Source organism: Coregonus lavaretus (assembly GCF_964263955.1).
Source record: "Coregonus lavaretus genome assembly, chromosome: 37".
In the NCBI taxonomy this organism is placed as follows: Eukaryota; Metazoa; Chordata; class Actinopteri; order Salmoniformes; family Salmonidae; genus Coregonus; species Coregonus lavaretus.
The window spans coordinates 28523066-28544924 of NC_140024.1; the positions used below are offsets into that span (position 1 = coordinate 28523066).

The 21859-nt window shown below is 46.7% G+C and overlaps 1 protein-coding gene across 1 annotated transcript in view; it reads right to left on the bottom strand.

Moving 5' to 3' along the window:
- adamts17 (ADAM metallopeptidase with thrombospondin type 1 motif, 17) overlaps positions 1 to 21859 on the bottom strand; it is a 125968-nt gene that overhangs the window by 101394 nt on the left and 2715 nt on the right. Inside the window, exon 3 of the mRNA XM_084154121.1 lies at positions 15387 to 15585. Coding sequence (XP_084010247.1) covers positions 15387 to 15585 — 199 coding nt within the window. The remainder of the gene's footprint in view (positions 1 to 15386; positions 15586 to 21859) is intronic.

A 21859-nucleotide genomic window follows, 5' to 3' on the forward strand; every position in this document is an offset into this window, starting at 1 on the left:
GGTGCGCCGAGTGTTGAGGAGGCTGTTGGAGCATGACCTATATGTCAAGGCAGAGAAATGTCTGTTCTTTCAGAAGTCGGTCTCCTTTTTGGGTTATCAGTTGTCTGCGTCAGGGGTGAAGATGGAGGTTGACCGGGTGTCAGCTGTGCGTAATTGGCAAACCCCAACCACTGTGAAAGAGGTGCAACAGTTCTTGGGTTTTGCGAATTACTACCGGAGGTTTATCCGGGGTTTTGGACAGGTGGCAGCTCCCATAACGTCTCTGTTGAAGGGGGGTCCGGTGCGCTTGCGGTGGTCAGCTGAGGCGGACAGGGCTTTTGGGAGACTGAAGGACCTGTTTACCTCGGCGCCGGTGTTGGCGCATCCGGATACCGCTTTACCATTCCAGGTAGAGGTAGACGCGTCCGAGGCCGGTATTGGGGCCGTTCTCTCACAACGGTCTGGCACACCACCTAAACTCCGCCCCTGTGCTTTTTATTCTAAGAAACTCAGTCCGGCGGAGCGGAATTATGACGTAGGGGACAGGGAGCTGTTAGCCGTGGTACAGGCCCTAAAGGTGTGGAGGCATTGGCTTGAGGGGGCTCAACACCCTTTCCTCATTTTGACTGACCACCGTAACCTGGAATACATCCGGGCAGCTAGGAGACTGAATCCTCGCCAGGCCCGCTGGACTATGTTTCTAGCCCGGTTTGTGTTTAAAATCACTTACATCCCTGGGTCCCAGAACGGGAAGGCAGATGCCCTGTCTCGGCGGTATGACACGGAGGAGAGGTCCGTTGAGCCCACTCCCATACTACCAAAGTCTTGTCTGGTTGCACCGGTGGTATGGGAGGTCGATGCAGAGATCGAGCGGGCGTTACGCACCGACCCAAGTCCTCCACAGTGTCCAGTGGGTCGGACGTACGTTCTGCTCGAGGTACGCGATCGCCTCATTTATTGGGCTCATACGTCCCCCTCCTCTGGACATCCAGGTATCGGCCGGACAGTTCACTGCCTTAGCACTAAGTACTGGTGGCCAACGTTAGCCAGGGATGTGAGGGTTTATGTCTCCTCCTGTTCGGTGTGTGCCCAGTGTAAGGCGCCCAGACATTTGCCCAGGGGTAAGCTACAACCCCTGCCCGTTCCACAACGACCCTGGTCCCACCTCTCGGTGGATTTTGTTACAGACCTTCCCCCCTCACAGGGGAATACTACCATCCTGGTCGTTGTGGATCGGTTCTCGAAGGCCTGTCGTCTCCTTCCCATGCCGGGTCTCCCTACTGCCCTACAGACCGCTGAGGCTCTGTTTACTCACGTCTTCTGGCATTACGGGGTACCCGAGGATATAGTGTCTGATCGAGGCCCCCAGTTCACCTCCAGAGTGTGGAGAGCGTTTATGGAACGGTTGGGGGTTTCGGTGAGCCTTACCTCGGGTTACCACCCGGAGAGTAATGGGCAGGTTGAACGTGTCAACCAGGATGTGGGTAGGTTTCTGAGGTCTTATTGCCAGGGCCGGCCGGAGGAGTGGGCGAGATACGTTCCGTGGGCCGAGATGGCACAGAACTCTCTCCGCCACTCCTCCACCCAACTAACCCCTTTCCAGTGTGTGTTAGGGTACCAGCCGGTTCTGGCACCTTGGCACGAGAGCCAGATTGAGGCCCCTGCGGTGGATGAGTGGGTGCGGCGCTCGGAGGAGACATGGAACGCTGCCCACGTTCATCTGCAGCGGGCCATCCGTCGGCATAAGACGAGCGCCGATCTCCACCGCAGTGAGGGGCCTGTGTACGCACCTGGAGATCGAGTCTGGCTCTCGACCAGAAACCTGCCCCTCCGCCTGCCCTGCCGGAAGCTGGGTCGGCGGTTTGTGGGGCCATTCAAAGTCCTGAGGAGGTTGAACGAGGTGTGTTACAGGTTAGAACTGCCTATTGATTACAGGAATATTAACCCCTCGTTCCATGTGTCTCTCCTCAGGCCGGTGGTAGCTGGTCCACTCCAGGACTATGAGATAGAAGAGACTCCTCCGCCCCCGTTGGACATCGAGGGGGCTCCGGCGTACACTGTGAGGTCCATCCTTGATTCGAGACGCCGGATGGGGGGTCTCCAATATCTCGTGGAGTGGGAGGGGTACGGCCCGGAGGAGCGGTGCTGGGTGCCGAGGAGGGACATATTAGACCTGTCCCTGCTGACCGAGTTCCATCGGGGTCATCCTACGCGCCCTGCTCCGCGTCGTCCTGGTCGTCCCCGAGGCCGGGATCGGCGCACGGCTGGAGCCGCGCGTCAAGGGGGGGGTACTGTCACGGTTTCGGCCGAGGCTGCTCCTCCTCCTTGTTCGGGCAGGCTTCGGCGGTCGTCGTCCCCGGAGTACTAGCTGCCACCGTTCGATGTTTCATGTTTGTTTGGTTTTGTCTGTTTGTACACCTGTCCCTTGTTAGTGTTTGATTTGGTTGCCTATTTAGTTTTCGTGTGTGGGGGCAGGTGTTATGTGGTATTGTATATTTGTCAAGCTGTTGCTCTTGTTGTATTTACTCTCGTGTGTTGTTTTTCCGAGAGTCCGCACTGTGTGCGCGTTCTTCATTTTACGCACTGTGTGTGTTGTGCGTATTTTGTATTTTGCCTCCCGGTTGGGTTGGCTGTTCGCCTGTTTGGTGCTGCCTTTTGTTCACTAAAGTCTGTTGACGTACGCCCGTGTTTCCTGCGCTTGATTTCCTCACCACATCTACACTCAGCTACTGACAGTACCCAACTTGTTTCTGAGTCATACTGAGACAAATTACAGCCTGCTATGAAATCTTGAGACTAACACACTCAGCAGGGGGACAATAAAATCTGCAGACTCAGCGGTTTTTCGTGGCTCCAGACAATAGCAAAGTGCTGCTGTTATGGGTCTGATGTGATAAGTCCTCTAATCCTGATGTGTAATAACTTTGGATAAACTGATTGCCGTCCACATTGGCAAAATGTAGAAAGAGTACAGAGTGTATACAGTAGATCGACACGAGGGTTGCAACATTTCTGTAACTTTCCCAAAAGTCCCAGGTTTTCCTGAAATCCTGTTTGGAGGATTCCGGACTTCCTGCTTATTCCCTCCTGATTCCTGTAATCTTCCAACTGAGATTTCAGGGAAACCTGGGAATTTCAGGAAAGTTAAAGTAATTTTGTGACTTCTCCAGTTCATTACAGTCTACTGGAGGCAGAATCACATTATAAAGATCCAATATATATGATCCAGCCTAGACCTAGGTCCTAGACTAAAACCAGACTCCACAGTCACTGTATGGTAGACATGAAGAGATCACTCAAAGATAAAACATTTTATCACACCTTAGAAGTGTCATACTAGTGAACTATCCCTTTAAGCGCTGACCATTAAAGGGGATCAAATCAAATCAAATCAAATGTTATTGGTCACATGCGCCGAATAAAACAGGTGCAGACATTACAGTGAAATGCTTACTTACAGCCCTTAACCAACAGTGCATTTATTTTTAACAAAAAAAGTAAAAATAAAACAACAACAAAAAAAGTGTTGAGAAAAAAAAGAGCAGAAGTAAAATAAAGTGACAGTAGGGAGGCTATATATACAGGGGGGTACCGTTGCAGAGTCAATGTGCGGGGGCACCGCCTAGTTGAGGTAGTTGAGGTAATATGTACATGTGGGTAGAGTTAAAGTGACTATGCATAAATAATTAACAGAGTAGCAGCAGCGTAAAAAGGATGGGGTGGGGGGGCAGTGCAAATAGTCCGGGTAGCCATGATTAGCTGTTCAGGAGTCTTATGGCTTGGGGGTAGAAGCTGTTGAGAAGTCTTTTGGACCTAGACTTGGCACTCCGGTACCGCTTGCCGTGCGGTAGCAGAGAGAACAGTCTATGACTAGGGTGGCTGGAGTCTTTGACAATTTTGAGGGCCTTCCTCTGACACCGCCTGGTATAGAGGTCCTGGATGGCAGGAAGCTTGGCCCCAGTGATGTACTGGGCCGTACGCACTACCCTCTGTAGTGCCTTGCGGTCGGAGGCCAAGCAGTTGCCATACCAGGCGGTGATGCAACCAGTCAGGATGCTCTCGATGGTGCAGCTGTAGAATTTTTTGAGGATCTGAGGACCCATGCCAAATCTTTTCAGTCTCCTGAGGGGGAATAGGCTTTGTCGTGCCCTCTTCACGACTGTCTTGGTGTGTTTGGACCATGATAGTTCGTTGGTGATGTGGACACCAAGGAACTTGAAGCGCTCAACCTGTTCCACTACAGCCCCGTCGATGAGAATGGGGGCGTGCTCAGTCCTCTTTTTTTTCCTGTAGTCCACAATCATCTCCTTTGTCTTGGTCACGTTGAGGGAGAGGTTGTTGTCCTGGCACCACATGGCCAGGTCTCTGACCTCCTCTCTATAGGCTGTCTCATCGTTGTCGGTGATCAGGCCTACCACTGTTGTGTCGTCGGCAAACTTAATGATGGTGTTGGAGTCGTGCCTGGCCATGCAGTCATGGGTGAACAGAGAGTACAGGAGGGGACTGAGCACGCACCCCTGAGGGGCCCCCGTGTTGAGGATCAGTGTGGCAGATGTGTTGTTACCTACCCTTACCACCTGGGGGCGGCCCGTCAGGAAGTCCAGGATCCAGTTGCAGAGGGAGGTGTTTAGTCCCAGGATCCTTAGCTTAGTGATGAGCTTAGAGGGCACTATGGTGTTGAATGCTGAGCTGTAGTCAATGAATAGCATTCTCACGTAGGTGTTCCTCTTGTCCAGGTGGGAAAGGGCAGTGTGGAGTGCAATAGAGATTGCATCATCTGTGGATCTGTTGGGGCGGTATGCAAATTGGAGTGGGTCTAGGGTTTCTGGGATAATGCTGTTGATGTGAGCCATGACCAGCCTTTCAAAGCACTTCATGGCTACAGACGTCAGTGCTACGGGTCGGTAGTCATTTAGGCAGGTTATCTTAGAGTCCTTGGGCACGGGGACTATGGTGGTCTGCTTGAAACATGTTGGTATTACAGACTCAGTCAGGGACATGTTGAAAATGTCAGTGAAGACACTTGTCAGTTGGTCAGCACATGCTCGGAGTACACGTCCTGGTAATCCGTCTGGCCCTGCGGCCTTGTGAATGTTGACCTGCTTAAAAGTCTTACTCACATCGGCTACGGAGAGCGTGATCACATAGTCATCCGGAACAGCTGGTGCTCTCATGCATGCTTCAGTGTTGCTTGCCTCGAAGCGAGCATAGAAGTGGTTTAGCTCATCTGGTAGGCTTGTGTCACTGGGCAGCTCGCGGCTGTGCTTCCCTTTGTAGTCTGTAATAGTTTTCAAGCCCTGCCACATCCGACGAGCGTCAGAGCCAGTGTAGTACGATTCAATCTTAGTCCTGTATTGACTCTTTGCCTGTTTGATGGTTCGTCGGAGGTCATAGCGGGATTTCTTATAAGCGTCCGGGTTAGAGTCCCGTTCCTTGAAAGCGGAAGCTCTACCCTTTAGCTCAGTGCGGATGTTTCCTGTAATCCATGGCTTCTGGTTGGGGTATGTACGTACGGTCACTGTGGGGACGACATCATCGATGCACTTATTGATGAAGCCAGTGACTGATGTGGTGTACTCCTCAATGCTGTCTGAAGAATCCCGGAACATGTTCCAGTCTGTGCTAGCAAAACAGTCCTGTAGCTTAGCATCTGCGTCATCTGACCACTTTTTTATTAACCGAGTCACTGGTGCTTCCTGCTTTAGTTTTTGCTTATAAGCAGGAATCAGGAGGATAGAGTTATGGTCAGATTTGCCAAATGGAGGGCGAGGGAGAGCTTTGTATGCGTCTCTGTGTGTGGAGTAAAGGTGGTCTAGAGTTTTTTTTCCTCTGGTTGCACATTTAACATGCTGGTAGAAATTAGGTAGAACGGATTTAAGTTTCCCTGCATTAAAGTCCCCGGCCACTAGGAGCGCTGCATCTGGATGAGCGTTTTCCTGTTGATTTATGGCCTTGTACAACTCATTCAGTGCAATCTTAATGCCAGCATTGGTTTGTGGTGGTAAATAGACAGCTATGAAAAATATAGATGAAAACTCTCTTGGTAAATAGTGTGGTCTACAGCTTATCATAAGATACTCTACCTCAGGCGAGCAAAACCTCGAGACTTCCTTAGTATTTGATTTTGTGCACCAGCTGTTGTTTACAAATATACACAGACCGCCACCCCTTGTCTTACCGGAGTCAGCCGTTCTATCCTGCCGATGTAGCGTATAGCCCGCTAGCTGTATGAAATCCATGTCGTCGTTCAGCCACGACTCGGTGAAACATAAGATATTACAGTTTTTAATGTCCCGTTGGTAGGATAACCGTAATCTTAAGTCATCCAATTTATTTTCAAATGATTGAACGTTGGCTAATAGGATTGATGGAAGAGGCAGTTTACTCGCTCGCCGTCGGATCCTTACAAGGCACCCCGATCTACGTCCACGATATCTCCGTCTCTTCCTCACGCGAATGACGGGGATTTGGGCCTTGTCGGGTGTCTGTATGATATCCTTCGCGGCCGCCTCGTTGAAGAAAAAATCTTCGTCCAATACGAGGTGAGTAATCGCTGTCCTGATATCCAGAAGCTCTTTTTGGTTATAAGAGACGATGGCAGAAACATTATGTACAAAATAAATTACAAATAACGCGGAAAAACACACATAATAGTATAATTGGTTAGAGGGCTGTAAAACGGCAGCCATCTTCTCCGGCGCTGTTCACTCAAAAAAATCTAAGTTTGCCAGACATTTCTATTCCTCATATGTCCTGTCCTAATTGGAATCTAATTGATGTTCAAGCAGAGGGGTGTTTTTTTTCTAGAATGACCAGTTCTGCATCCCAAATGAAACCCTATTCCCTACATAGTGCACTGCTATTGGCCCTGGTGGGCCCTGGTCAAAAGGAGTACACTCATTGGGGAACAGGGTGCCATTTGGGACACAGCCAGGAGATACATCAGTCCAATCAGAGCATCACTCCAAAGAGAATCCTTTAACGACTTTAACGAGAGAATCCTTTAGATGTTGGAGACAAGTGGAGCATTAACGCTTCAGCTGCCACGCCCATCTCTTTGATGTGTCTGAGAGGGGCTGGAGAAGGCACAGCAAGCTCTAATTGATGTGTCTGAGAGGATCTAGGAAGGCACTGCAAGCTCTAATTCAGTGGTATTCAAAGTCAGGGTCGCAACCCTTTTGTTGATGTAAAAATCGAAACTTACCGATTTTAAGGTTGTGTCATTATATTTGGGGTGGAGTGGGTCACTTCTCTAGTTGATGAATCTGAGAGGGGCTGGAGAAGGCACGGCAAGCTTTAATTCCAGAACCTTATGCAGGTAGCTTAGTGGTTAAGAGCGTTGTGCCAGTAACCGAAAGGTCACTGGTTCTAATCCCTGAGCCGACTAGGTGAAAAATCTGTCAATGTGCCCTTGAGCAAGGCACTTAACCCTAATTGCTCTGGATAAGAGCGTCTGCTAAATGACTAAAATGTAAATGTTTAGCTCCCTGGAATTGACTGAGCCACAGTGGGCAACAATTGGCATTACACATCAAAAGGAAGTCATTTTCTGGTTGTAAACTGGACGGCGTCCGTTAAGCAGATTTTAACCAGTTAAAGACAATTTATTCATGATGATATCAGGATGTCATGGAAAACGTCATATTGAGGTTGTTATCAGGTCAGATAGCAGGTCAGCACTGCTGTCCCACTGCTGTCACAATCAACAGCTCAAACCTGGACATCCATCCATCCATCTATACACCCATCCATCCACCCATCCATCCATCCATCCACCCATCCATCCATCCATCCATCCATCCATCCATCCATCCATCCACCCATCCATCCATCCATCCATCCATCCATCCATCCATCCATCCATCCATCCATCCATCCATTAACCCTTCTCCTGCTGACTACGTGACCATCTCAGATTCATAAAGCAAGAATGTCATCACCCACGGCAACCGGCATAATAATAATACCAGCTCATTGGTCAAGACCAAGGTGCTTGACAGCTAAGGTTGCGTTCCACAAATTATACTTTTTGATAGAGAAATAGAAATCCACACACTGTAACCCGACCTGCCACAAAACCTTACCGCACCCTTTCACGCATGCGCACATACACACACACCCACAAAGACATATACACATGCACACACACACACACACACGTACATCTACACAAACACGCATGCATCTACACAAACACGCATGCACACACACACACACAAAGATATCTACACAAAAATGATTGTGAACGCATGCACACAGACACACACAGGCACCCACCAGTCCAGGCTGTGAGTGAGCGCTCCTCTGTGAGCCAAAGCTCAGAAATTCTTAGGAATAACTAAAATGTAGGCAGCTTGGACGGCATAGTGGGAGTCAAGTGAGCAGAGAGGAGTTGGGAGAGTGTTTTAGGGTTGGGAGTTGGAGAGGTTCAGCATATTTCACATTCTCTCTCAGCCCTGGCCACAATGTCGGTCTGGCTGAATCTAGACTTCTCATTCTGTGTTTTCACATTCTAAACAATAACAGTGTCTGGGTGATAAGATTCACCTTTGATTTCTTAATGTTCAGCTTGACCGTGCTCCAGAAAAAGGAATGTTCAGTGTCATCGTTTTGGCCTTTAGAACTACAATAGTCTTTCAGTGGATTTCCCTGGTGTAGGGTGAAGTTGGGCCATTTAGCATTTTCCCCACTAATGGTTAAGGTTAGGATTGGGGGAGGGGAAGCTGATCCTAGATCTGGACTTAGGGAAAACCCCACAGCCATTTCCTAAAGCCACAGGCCATACCTCTGTCAGGATATCTAGTGGAAGGTAAGAGTTGCCCCTAACCCCAGGTCTCAGATCATATATCATTTAACCCCCCTAATGGTTAAGGTTAGGATTGGGGGTACGGTAATCTGATCCTAGATCTGAGGTTAGGTACAATGTCTAGTTCGAGCTGATGTCTGACTGACCTCCCCAGAAATTGCAGGTTTTCATTTCCGCACTGTTTTCTCTGTGAGCCTTAGAAAGAAAGGTGCTATCTAGAATGTAAAGGGGTTCTACGGCAGTCCCCATAGGAGAACCCTTTGAAGAACCCTTGTTGGCTCCAGGTAGAACCCTTTTGGTTACAAGTAGAACCATTTTGGGTTCCATGTAGAAACCTTTCCACAGAGGGTTCTACATGGAATCCAAAATGGTTATACCTGGAACCAAAAATTGTTTTACCTGGAACCAAAAAGCGTTTCCCCTGGAACCAAAAAGGGTTCTCATATGGGGACAGCAGAAGAACCCTTTTGGAACCCTTTTTTCTAAGAGTGTAGGTCTGTGTTCCAAATTACACCCTATTCCCTACATAGTGCCCTATAGGCCCTGATCAAAAGTAATGCACTAGTGAATAGGGTGCCATTTGGGACGCAGCCTATACATGCGACCAGTGACCAGCTCAGCATATTCATCTGAAACCCAACTCTCCTCCTCTTGTTATCTTAACATTTCCACATTCCACGTGAAGAAAAACGTAGTAAATGGAGGTTAAAGAAATGGGCAGGGGCCAGCAAATAAAACAAACAAACGTTGCGGAGTCTTTTTTCTGGTTGTCTGATTCACTAACAACTGCCCCCCTATCCACACACAATCACACACACACACACACACACACAGACAAAGACACACACAGACACACAAACATACACACACTTCCTTCTCCCTCCCTCAGCAGCTTTAATGCAATCAGCAATGACACAGTTTCAACTGGCCAGACTGGACTGCTGCTGTATGAAGAACACTTCAGTGAGTCGGGGGGTAGGGAGGAGGAAGAGATGGTGTGTGTGTGTGCAGTATCCAGGAGGTGGTGTGGAGTGGAGTGAGTTTAATGGATATACGGTCTGTCTCTGTGCGTATCTCTCTCCAGGGAGGGACTCTGTGGTTTGGGGGAAACCGCCAGCGCTCCCCTCTCACTGAGCCTTTGGAGTGGCCTGCCCAGATAGAAAGAGAGAAGGAGATGAGGAACAGAGGGAAGAGGGGAGGAGAGGGAGGACAGAGGGAAGAGGGGAGGAGAGGGAGGACAGAGGGAAGAGGGGAGGAGAGGGAGGACAGAGGGAAGAGGGGAGGAGAGGGAGGACAGAGGGAAGAGGGGAGGAGAGGGAGGACAGAGGGAAGAGGGGGGGAGAGGGAGGACAGAGGGAAGAGGGGGGGAGAGGGAGGACAGAGGGAAGAGGGGAGGAGAGGGAGGACAGAGGGAAGAGGGGAGGAGAGGGAGGACAGAGGGAGAAGTGGAGGAGAGGGAGGACAGAGGGAAGAGGAGAGGAGAGGGAGGACAGAGGGAAGAGGAGAGGAGAAGGAGGACAGAGGGAAGAGGAGAGGAGAGGGAGGACAGAGGGAAGAGGGGAGGAGAGGGAGGATAGAGGGAAGAGGGGAGGAGAGGGAGGATAGAGGGAAGAGGGGAGGAGAGGGAGGACAGAGGGAAGAGGAGAGGAGAGGGAGGACAGAGGGAAGAGGGGAGGAGAGGGAGGACAGAGGGAAGAGGGGAGGAGAGGGAGGACAGAGGGAAGAGGGGAGGAGAGGGAGGATAGAGGGAAGAGGGGAGGAGAGGGAGGACAGAGGGAAGAGGAGAGGAGAGGGAGGACAGAGGGAAGAGGGGAGGAGAGGGAGGATAGAGGGAAGAGGGGAGGAGAGGGAGGGCAGAGCAGGGAAGGGTGGGGACATGAAAGAAAAAAAAAGGGAAGGAAAGAGAGGGAAGGGAGAAGAGAGGAGGATGGAGAGGAGAGGAGAGGAGAGGAGAGGAGAGGAGAGGAGAGGAGAGGAGAGGAGAGGAGAGGAGAGGAGAGGAGAGGAGAGGAGAGGAGAGGAGAGGAGAGGAGAGGAGAGGAGAGGAGCTTGCGGACTCCATCTCAGCCCCAGACCCAGGCGCATTCAGGCAGACGTGAGTGTAGAGGAAAGAATTTCCAAATCTGGCACCTCTCTCCGTCCCTCTCGCCCCAAGACACCAGTTGCACGCACACTGGATGGCTAAAGCACCTGGAGCTATGTTACTGTCCAGCCCTGGGTGCTGTGAGCTCTCACTCTCTCAATACAGTATGGGTAGGGCTGGGGGGGCTAACATACACACACAATCGTGCTAACACCCAGACTCATAAAATAGTATTTTGAGAAGATCTCTCTCTCTCTCCAGATATGAACATATGGAAATAATTTATTTATACAGGTTGTCAAAGTGCTGGTGGTCTGTGTGGCTGATTCCTTATGTAATATTTGGGGATGTAGTGCACGTCGTCAAGATCTCACACACACACAGAGACACACACACACACACATATATATATATATATATGGTCTGGGTAAACACAAGGCACAGGGGAGACGTTGGCTGAGTCCCCTATGGGCCCTGGTCAAAGGTAGTGCACTACAAAGGGAATAGGGTACATTTGGAACAGAGACATTGTAGCGAGAAAAACTCTGGGAAGGTTTAAATTGTCTCTGAAGCAACGTGACAGCAACATCATCCAAAACGTGGAGAGCAGTTTCCACACAGAAGAAGGAAAAAAGGGAACAAAATGGGCTATTATAGCTATTTGGTTCTTTCCATAAAAGCTTTAACAAAATGTTGTTATGGTATTACGTGCATCCTGTTTTGACAAGACCCTCATACTTAACCAGAATTCAAACACAAACTAACGAAACGTCCATTTACTATCTGCAATCTAATAGCAGTAGTAGTTTAACTTGTATTACGCAAAATAGAATTCATATGACCTCAATGCACTTTTATAAAACCCATCCAAAAAGAAAAAGAACTACAAATCCAACAATGCAGCATCCCAAAACACTTGGAATCCAACAATGTAGCATCCAAAAACACTACAAATAAAACAAATGAAATTAATAAAAAATATAATATAAATACACTTTATGTAAACATTCATTTAACATTCCTTCAAATATTAAAAACTGACTAGACATTGGGACCAAAATACACTATATATTCAAGAATGCAATGTTTTCCAATGTAGTTCTAAAGGCCGGTCGATGCTCTGGGAGCCAAAAGCACCGGCTTCCTGTGAAGATTGGCGGTCTGACCAGGTCTAGCCCTGAAAAATATGAATTTCTATCGACAGAAAGATCTATAGCCTCAGCAAGGAGACATCCAAGGGTTGGAAAATATGCATTATTAGTGTATGGGTGGAGGAAGAAGTGTGTGTTATAAAGGGAGAAAGAGAGAGAGAGAGAGAGCGAGAGCGAGAGCGAGAGCGAGAGCGAGAGCGAGAGACAGGGAGAGAGAGAGAATGTCTATTATTTTGTGAGTGTAATGTTTACTGTTCATTTTTTTATTGTACATTTTTATTTGTTTATTATCTATTTTCACTTGCTTTGGCAATGTAAATATATGTTTCCCATGCCAATAAAGCCCTTACATGTTTATTGAATTGAGAGAGAGAGAGAGAGAGAGAGAGAGAGAGAGAGAGAGAGAGAGAGAGAGAGAGAGAGAGAGAGAGAGAGAGAGACAGACACAGCGGGACAGACAGACCGACAGACCGAAAGACAGACAGACAGACAGACAGAGAGACAGAGCAGGCCCCAACAGGAGTTTACAGAGTGGAAATGCACATTAAAACAAGGCCCAGCTGCCAGCCAGAGACGCCTCTCCTTCCAACAGATTGGAGCTGAATAAACATCAAAGAATGTGGAGATAGCAATAAACGTTGCTCAGAAACCCAGGATTTATGAAACCTACACCAGGACGACTTCTGAATACTAAACTACTGTACAACAACGAGACAGGGAAGAAGATGGCGTCAAGGGTTGGGGAGTAACTGATTACATGTAATCTCGTTACAAAAAAGCTGTAACTGTAATCAGTTACTTCACCAGCACACACAAAAAATGTAATCGGATTACAGATACTTTTGAAAAACTAGATGACAACTTCTTGGATTACTTTCAAATTGAGAAAGGATGTTTGGAAAAAAAATACATTATGGCATCTTGCTATTTTCTCAATGACACTCAATTCAGCATTGAAAAAAGTTCAGAGACCACTATGATGACACACCAAATGATGACCACCAATCAGAGACCACTATGATGACACACCAAATGATGACCACCAATCAGAGACCACTATGATGACACACCAAATGATGACCACCAATCAGAGACCACTATGATGACACACCAAATGATGACCACCAATCAGAGACCACTATGATGACACACCAAATGATGACCACCAATCAGAGACCACTATGAAGACACACCAAATGCGTTTGATGGATCCTTTTTTTCTTCTTCTAATGCCTCTTAAGGGTATCCAAAAATGGTGTTACTGATTACAATTTTGGACAGGTAACTAGTAACTGTAACGGATTAAATTTAGAAAGTTACCTACTAGTGTTGCACGGTATACCGAAACTTCAGTATTTCTCTGATACTAGAACATGAAAAACGGTTCGGTACTAGATTTTCTTTTACTGTCGGTACTTTTGTCAAATGTGTCTCACGAATCAACTCTGTCTATTGGTGCAGCCGATGTCCCATGTACAGCCTTCTCCCCTTAGCCTGCACTGGAAGTCTGGGCTTCATCATGTTAGCTCCCCACTCATGCTGCACTGACGTTAACACACTTCAATAATGCGACACAGCATGTAGACATTTTGACACTGTTCATTACTGTTCGCAAAACAATGTCCATACAGGCTAGAACATACCGGTAGCTTCCAATTTTTGTAGGCTAACTTTTCTTGCTAGCTTACAGCTGAAGCTACTGTACCCTGGTACTTTGTTTGTGATCATATGCAAACCATAACGCAAAATATGCTGATTTCAAAGCTGATTGCCACCAAAACTTTATCCATTCACTTAATCGGTCTCGCTCTCACATCTCTCACTACATACTCACACTCCTATTGAATATGCATTCATGTGAATAGGCCTAGGATACATCTTTGATTTACCCAGTTTATCAATAGAGATTTACCATTCAAATAAATGATTACCATTGTGTTGTTATGTAGTTAGACTGGTAAAAAACTAAGTCATATTGATTGTATAATTGATTCATTAATGCATACATGACTGTCTATAAAAAATGTTGATGTATAAAATGTAAAATGTAATGATATTGAACTCAAAAGATGCCCAACGATTGGACAGAGCAGAAGTTGAGTTTATCTGTCTGGATCAAGTGCCATTCTGTGACTTTGGTTAATATGCCTTCTTTTTTTTTGCAGTGGTATCATTTTGGTATTAAGTATCGTGGTGGTATCGAGAATCGTGATACTGAACCTGGTATCGGTATCGAAGTAAAAAATCTGGTATCGTGACAACACTATAACCTACCCAACCCTGGTGTCAATAGCGTAAAAGCATGTCAATTAAAAATAAGAATATTAAAATCTAACTTCTGACTTCATAAGATGTGATGATCTGTAATGCATTATCTTTGGCTTAGTAAGAGCAAACCGACAACACATGGTTTTGATTCTGGGTGGCGTTCAATTTGGAAAAGGTTGCTCGGAGGCATTCTAGGGGGTCACATCAATTCAACTCAGTCAATTCACCTTCACACAGTCTGCATGGATGGACTACTTCTCTCCTCCTTCAAAGCTTCTGATTACATTTGAACCCCTACTGACTAGAATAAGGTATGCATGAAAGTTACAAAAAGGCCTAATAAACTTGCATGTACGGTAATAAAGCTTTTGAGTGACAATTAGGCCACTCTCCCGAGTGGCACAGTGGTCTAAGGCACTGCATCGCAGTGCTAGCTGTGCCACTAGAGATCCTGGTTCGAATCCAGGCTCTGTCATAGCCAGCCGCGACCGGGAGACCCATGGGGTGGCGCACAATTGGCCCAGGGTAGGGGAGGGAATGGCCGGCAGGGATGTAGCTCAGTTGGTAGAGCATGGCGTTTGCAACGCCAGGGTTGTGAGTTCGATTCCCATTGGGGGCCAGTATGAAACAAAATATATATATATAAATTAATGTATGTACTCACTAACTGTAAGTTGCTCTGGATAAGAGCGTCTGCTAAAATGTAAACCATAAAATGACTGTTTTCTAATGTACATGCAGCTGTCACTTCTACTATTGGTTGTTTGTTACAGCCATACTTCACAGGCACGGAGGATCCGCTCTCTCACTCCAATATAGGATCCCTGTTTCTGTACACTGATTTTAACTCTTGAACCAGAACATTTTATTTGGACTGTGGGCATCGCTGACACTCCATTCCCATTCATAGGGGTTGGGCTAAGTGTGGAAGACACATTTTGGTTGAATGCATTCAGTTGTGCAACTGACTAGATATCCCCCTTTACCTTTCCCTTCCAAAAGCCACCAAATCAACCAGTTAAGGACAATTATTTTAGGCAGTGGCGGTCCAATGGTATCCAATATCCACTATCCATCATTCAACATTTCTGTCACTCACCTGGAATGGTGCCGCAGTACTTGGGCTGCTTGTCTGCAGCCGTGGGTCCAGTGGGAGGGGCAGAAGTAGGGCTGGTCTTGGCTGAGCGTCGGTGTCGGACCACCCTGTGCTGCTGCCCGGAGAAGGAGTCGGCAGGACCGCTGACCACACTGACCGGCTGGATGAAGAGACTGTCCTCTCCTGTATAGACCAGTCCAGTCTGAAGAGAGAGTGAGACAGACAGAGAGAAAGAGAGAGAACGAGAGAGCGAGAGAGCAAAAGAACAACAGAGCAGCCGTTAACATTCATACTCCCCTTGTGTTTAGGCTAGATCAGCTTTTAACATATCTCTTGGTTTTCTCTCACGAGATCCCAGATAGTTGTTTGCATCATGCCACCTCCCCTTGCCCCGACCAGAGCTGCCTCAAGCCCCACCTCTATACCCCCTACCTCAACCCCAACCACAACCCAGCCAATGGCCCACACCATGCAAATACCTTATAGTCTAACCCAAAGCCTCCAGTGAGGTAGGCCGGTGCAACTTGAATAAACTGCAACGTATAAACACGGCAGGCCCGCTCATTAGGCAGGATTAGGCGGACGCTTATGGCGGCAGATTGACGAGGGCGGCATTTTCTGAGCTAAACTGACCAAGTCCCACCTCCAACAACACATAGAAACTCACTTACAGTGCATTCGGAAAGTATTCAGAACCCTTGACCTTTTCCACATTTTGTTACGTTACAGCCTTATTCTAAAGTGGATTAAATTGTTTTTTAACCCCCTCATCAATCTACACACAATACCCCATAATGACAAAGCAAATTTTTTTTTTTTTACATGTTCTGCAAATTTATTAAAAATAAAACACTGAAATATGACATTTACATAAGTATTCAGACCCTTTACTCAGTACTTTGTTGAAGCACCTTTGGCAGCGATTACAGCCTCAAGTCTTCTTGAGTATGACGCTACAAGCTCTGCACACCTGTATTTGGGGAGTTTCTCCCATGCGGTCCTCTGTAGCTCAGCTGGTAGAGCACGGCGCTTGTAACGCCAGGGTAGTGGGTTCGATCCCTGGGACCACCCATACACAAAAATGTATGCACGCATGACTGTAAGTCGCTTTGGATAAAAGCATCTGCTAAATGGCATATTATTATTATTATTATTATTCTCTGCAGATCCTCAAGCTCTGTCAGGTTGGATGGGGAACATCGCTGCACAGCTATTTTCAGGTCTCTCCAGAGATGTTAGATCGGGTTCAAGTGGGCCACTCAAGGACATTCAGAGACTTGTCCCGAAGCCACTCCTGCGTTGTCTTGGCTGTATGCTTAGGGTCGTTGTCCTGTTGGAAGGTGAACCTTCGCCCCAGTCTAAGGTCCTGAGCAGGTTTTCATCAAGGATCTCTCTGTACTTTGCTCCGTTAATCTTTCCCTCGATCCTGACTTATCTCCTAGTGCCTCCTGCTGAAAAACATTCTCACAGCATAATGCTGCCACCACCATGCTTCACCGTAGGGATGGTGCCTGGTTTCCTCCAGACGTGACGCTTGGCATTCAGGCCAAAGAGTTCAATCTTGGTTTCATCAGACCAGAGAATCTTGTTTCTCATGGTCTGAGAGTCTTTAGGTGCCTTTTGGCAAACTTCAAGCGGGCTGTCATGTGCCTTTTACTGAGGAGTGGCTTCCGTCTGGCCACTCTACCATAAAGGCCTGATTGGTGGAGTGCTGCAGAGATGGTTGTCCTTCTGGAAGGTTCTCCCATCTCCACAGAGGAACTCTGGAGCTCTGTCAGAGTGACCATCGGGTTCTTGGTCACCTCCCTGACCAAGGCCCTACTCCCCTGATTGCTCAGTTTGGCCTGGTGGCCAGCTCTAGGAAGAGTCTTGGTGGTTCCAAACTTCTTCCATTTAATAATGATGGAGAACACTGTGTTCTTGGGGACCTTCAATCCTGCAGAAATGTTTTGCCACCCTTCCCCAGATCTGTGCCTCGACACAATCCTGTCTCGGAGCTCTACGGACAATTCCTTCGACCTCATGGCTTGGTTTTTGCTCTGACATGCACAATCAATTGAATTTACCACAGGTGGACTCCAATCAAGTTGTAGAAACATCTCAAGGATGATCAATGGAAACAGGATGCACCTGAGCTCCATTTTGAGTCTCATGGCAAAGGGTCTGAATATTTATGTAAAGAAGGTATTTCTGTTTTTTTGCAAACAATTTCTAAAAACCTGTTTTCACTTTGTCATTATGGGGTATTGATGAGTGGAAAAAATAATTTAATCAATTTTAGAATAAGGCTGAAATGTAACAAAATGTGGAAAGAGTCAAGGGGTCTGAATACTTTCCGAATGCACTGTAATTCTGCCCAAAAACAATGACAATTTCTCTCAAACAGTGGCAAATGGCCTTTTTATGTGAGCACTGATGCCGGCCTGTGACAAACAATGCCCACTTTGTCAAAGTATTTTGCTTGTCCATTCCCAGCGCTTCTCCAGGGTGCTGTTGGAGAGATGCATCTCTGCAGCGCTCCACCAACGTTCAGTCAAAAAAATCATCTAACATAAATCATGTAGCAGATATAGGATATGGTAGAAAGAGGATGTGGCCTTTTCTGTAGCCTACAGCCTGGAGATAACATGTATGACAATGTAATGAGGCAGACTGTTTTTACGTCATGCAGGTTTCTCCGATCAAATAGCCTAACCTAAATGGCGCCCAATCAAATAAAAAATGCGCTATCATGTTAACAAACAAAATACCCTAAAAACAGGACAGGTCAAAGTAAAATGGACATTATGGAATGGACAATCACAATGGTTGTCCAGGAGTTATACCCCATTGTCATGATCAGTGGTTTCAAGTTTGTATCAGTCAATTTCTGACAAGGTAATCATAATGAAAAATTAAAACACTTCTGAATTATTGCTGTGTATACACATTGCAAAAATGCTCATGATAACTCCTGATAAAGTTGGGTAGCTGATATTCAGAGCTTAAATCGCCAAATTCATTAGTCACAGGAATCAGGACCAGTAAAGCCAATGCAACGGCCTGTTATACAAATGGTGGCTTACCACATGGATGGGCATTCATAACATTCCATTGCTGGCGACATGGTAGGCTACACCCCAGTAAGCACGAGCCAACGTCTTTCGGATGTCTTGTTTTGGTCCGGTCCGGACCCTACGTCTTTTTTTGGTGTTTTACAAACGGTAGGCTTACCACATAGATAGGCATTCAAAACATTCAATTTCAGGCAACACTGTAGGCTACACCTCAGACCAATGCCGATGCCTTTTGGATGTCTTTTTCGGTGCAGTCCGGACCAAATTTGAACCAATCGTGTCCATCTAGAAATTACGTATTTTTAACTTTCATTCAGAACCGAAAATGAATCTGATTTCAACGTCCTGGAAGAAATACGTATTTTTCAACGTCCGGAAAAGATGCCTTTTCAATGTCCTGGAAAATATGTATTTTAAACGTACGAAACATGCATCTTTTCACCTTTCATTCAGAACCTAAATTGAACCTAACTTCCAACGTCTGGAAAATACGTATTTTACACGTCTTTTCAACTTAATTTCGCTAACTGGGACTATTCTAGTTTTGGGGGGGCATTTTTTGGTCTCGCCTAGGGCGGCAGAACAGCACGGACCAGCCCTGTGTATAAAGGCATTATATAGCATAAACAATGTCTTCATCAGCATCAGATGCTTCACAAACCATACGTAAATGTCATACTGTATAAAGAGTGTAAGGTTTGACATAACAGCTCCTTGTGTAGGGTGCATTGCCAAATGTGCCAAATAGCAAGTAATGGCAGAGAACTCCCAGAGAACAGACTGAGAGAAGAAGAGTCAGCGCAAACTCTCTAATTTACATCTCAGCACACACCTCCTCAGGGCTAGGGAGAAGAAGCATGAAGGAGTGCTGAGAGAGAGGGGGAGAGAAGAGAGAGAGAGAGAGAGAGAGAGAGAGAGAGAGAGAGAGAGAGAGAGAGAGAGAGAGAGAGAGAGAGAAGGAAGCAGAGGGGAGTGCTGAGAGAAATAAGGAGAGAGAGAGAGAGAGAGAGAGAGAGAGAGAGAGAGAGAGAGAGAGAGAGAGAGAGAGAGAGAGAGAGAGAGAGAGAGAGAGAGAGAGAGAGAGAGAGATTTGAGAAATAAGGAAAGAGGTAGAGTAGGAAAGGAGAGAGAGAGCGGGGATTCTGAGAGAAATAAGGAAAGAGTGAGAAGGGGAGAGAAGAGAGAGAGAAAGAGGACCATAAACCTCACTCTTTCATCCTCTCTGACAGGTACAGACAGACACTCCCTACAACATGAATCATAAAAGGAAAACTAGAAGAGGACAGCTGTAAGGTTTTGTAAGGCTTCACTAAGGATCCATCGTTGTATTGTGAAGGTGCGCCGGGCAGAGCTAGAAAAAATGAGTTGACATGGCATTAACAAGCAATCCAGATCCACACAGTGTCTTAAAGGTATTCCAAAAGCCCAGCGGCAGCAATTACAGAACCTATGAGCCGTTTCCATGGCAACTAGTGTTGGCGGGATAATGTTGTCTTCTTCTCGGTCAGAATAAGCCCAAGGTTTTTTTTTAAAGGAGACGCCGATGATTCATTGTCCATTCAACAATCACGGTTATGTACACAGTGAAGGAAAGAGAGGGAAAGAGAGAGAGACAGACGGACAGACAGACCGAGACTTAAACAGGCTGTTCACTTGGCCACATTCACAACACGACACAATGTGAGAGCAGAGCCTGCATGCGGCCAGCCACAGAGCTTCCAGTGTGAGGCAGGGTTAAGTGAATAACGGCTGGTATTTCAGGGTAAAATAGAACACCATGCTAAGTGTGTTACAACATACTGTAGCCACAGCAGGCTAATACAGCAAAGACATCCACCGGGCCCTAGCTCCAAGCTAAGCCTCAGGGTAAAGAATGCTGTTGCAGCACAGCAGAATACATTTCATATCTCCCCTCACTTAAAGGCTGGTATTTCAATCGTGTTTTTCCACACCACATGGCCTGACCAGTGAAATCTCTAGAGCCCATTATAGTGAAATCTCTAGAGCCCATTATAGTGAAATCTCTAGAGCCCATTATAGTGTATGAAGTTGTTGTCTGGTGATGGTAGTTATAATGCTGCTGTTCGCTCCAGGACACTGATGTACTGTGTCTTGTACTGTATAGGGTCCTATACACTGACTGACAGACACACACACACACACACACACACACACACACACACACACACACACTCACACTTCCAAGGCTACAAGGCTAGGTAAAGGGATACTTCCAGTGACCTGGCCACAGACAGAGAGAGGTATCCAGGGAAGATAACTATTAGGGCTCAGTCTGTTCTGTGTCTTCTCCCCTCAACTAGCCTACTGACACTAACACAGGGAGAACACGTGGGCACACACACACACACACACACACACACACACACACACACACACACACACACACACACACACACACTAGTGGGACTGGTCTCTCCACTAGGCACGGTGTCAGGGTCTTGACCTGAACTGAACTCCAGCCAAAAACAACCCAATGATTTAACAACACAAATAAAACTGTCTTGAAGTGCCACTGTACAAAACGAGGGTTTTCATATACAGTACCAGTGAAAGGTTTGGACACACCTACTCATTCAAGGGTTTTTCTTTATTTTTTACGTTGTAGAATAATAGTGAAGACATCAAAACTATAAAATAACACATATGGAATCATATAGTCACCAAAGAAGTGTTAAACAAATCAAAATATATTTTAGATTTGAGATTCTTTAAAGTAGCCACCCTTTGCCTTGACAGCTTTGCACACTATTGGCATTCTCTCAACCAGCTTCATGAGGTAGTCAAATAGAATGCATTTCAATTAACAGGTGTGCCAGGAAAGGAAGACCCGGAGTTACCTCTGCTGCAGAGGATAAGTTCATTAGAGTTAACAGCACCTCAGATTGCAGCCCAAATAACTGCTTCACAGAGTTCAAGTAACAGACACATTTCAACATCAACTCTTCAGAGGAGACTGCGTGAACCAGGCCCTCATGGTCGAATTGCTGCAAATAAACCACTACTAAAGGACACCAATAATAAGAAGAGACTTGCTTGGGCCAAGAAACACGTGCAATGGACATTAGACTGTGAGGTTTTTGGTTCCAACCGCCGTAGGTGAACAGATGCTCTCCGCATGTGTGGTTCCCACCATGAAGCATGGAGGAGGAGGTGTGATGGTGTGGGGGTGCTTTGCTGGTGACACTGTCTGTGATTTATTTAGAATTCAAGGCACACTCAACCAGCATGGCTACCACAGCATTCTGCAGCGCACACGCACACACACAAACACTGTTTGTGTTACCTTGCATTTGACCTACTGAGTGAAAATGAACAACTAAATGAACAAAAGGATGGCCTGCATAGTGTCTCTCTGACATAGTGTGTGTGTGTGTGTGTGTGTGTGTGTGTGTGTGTGTG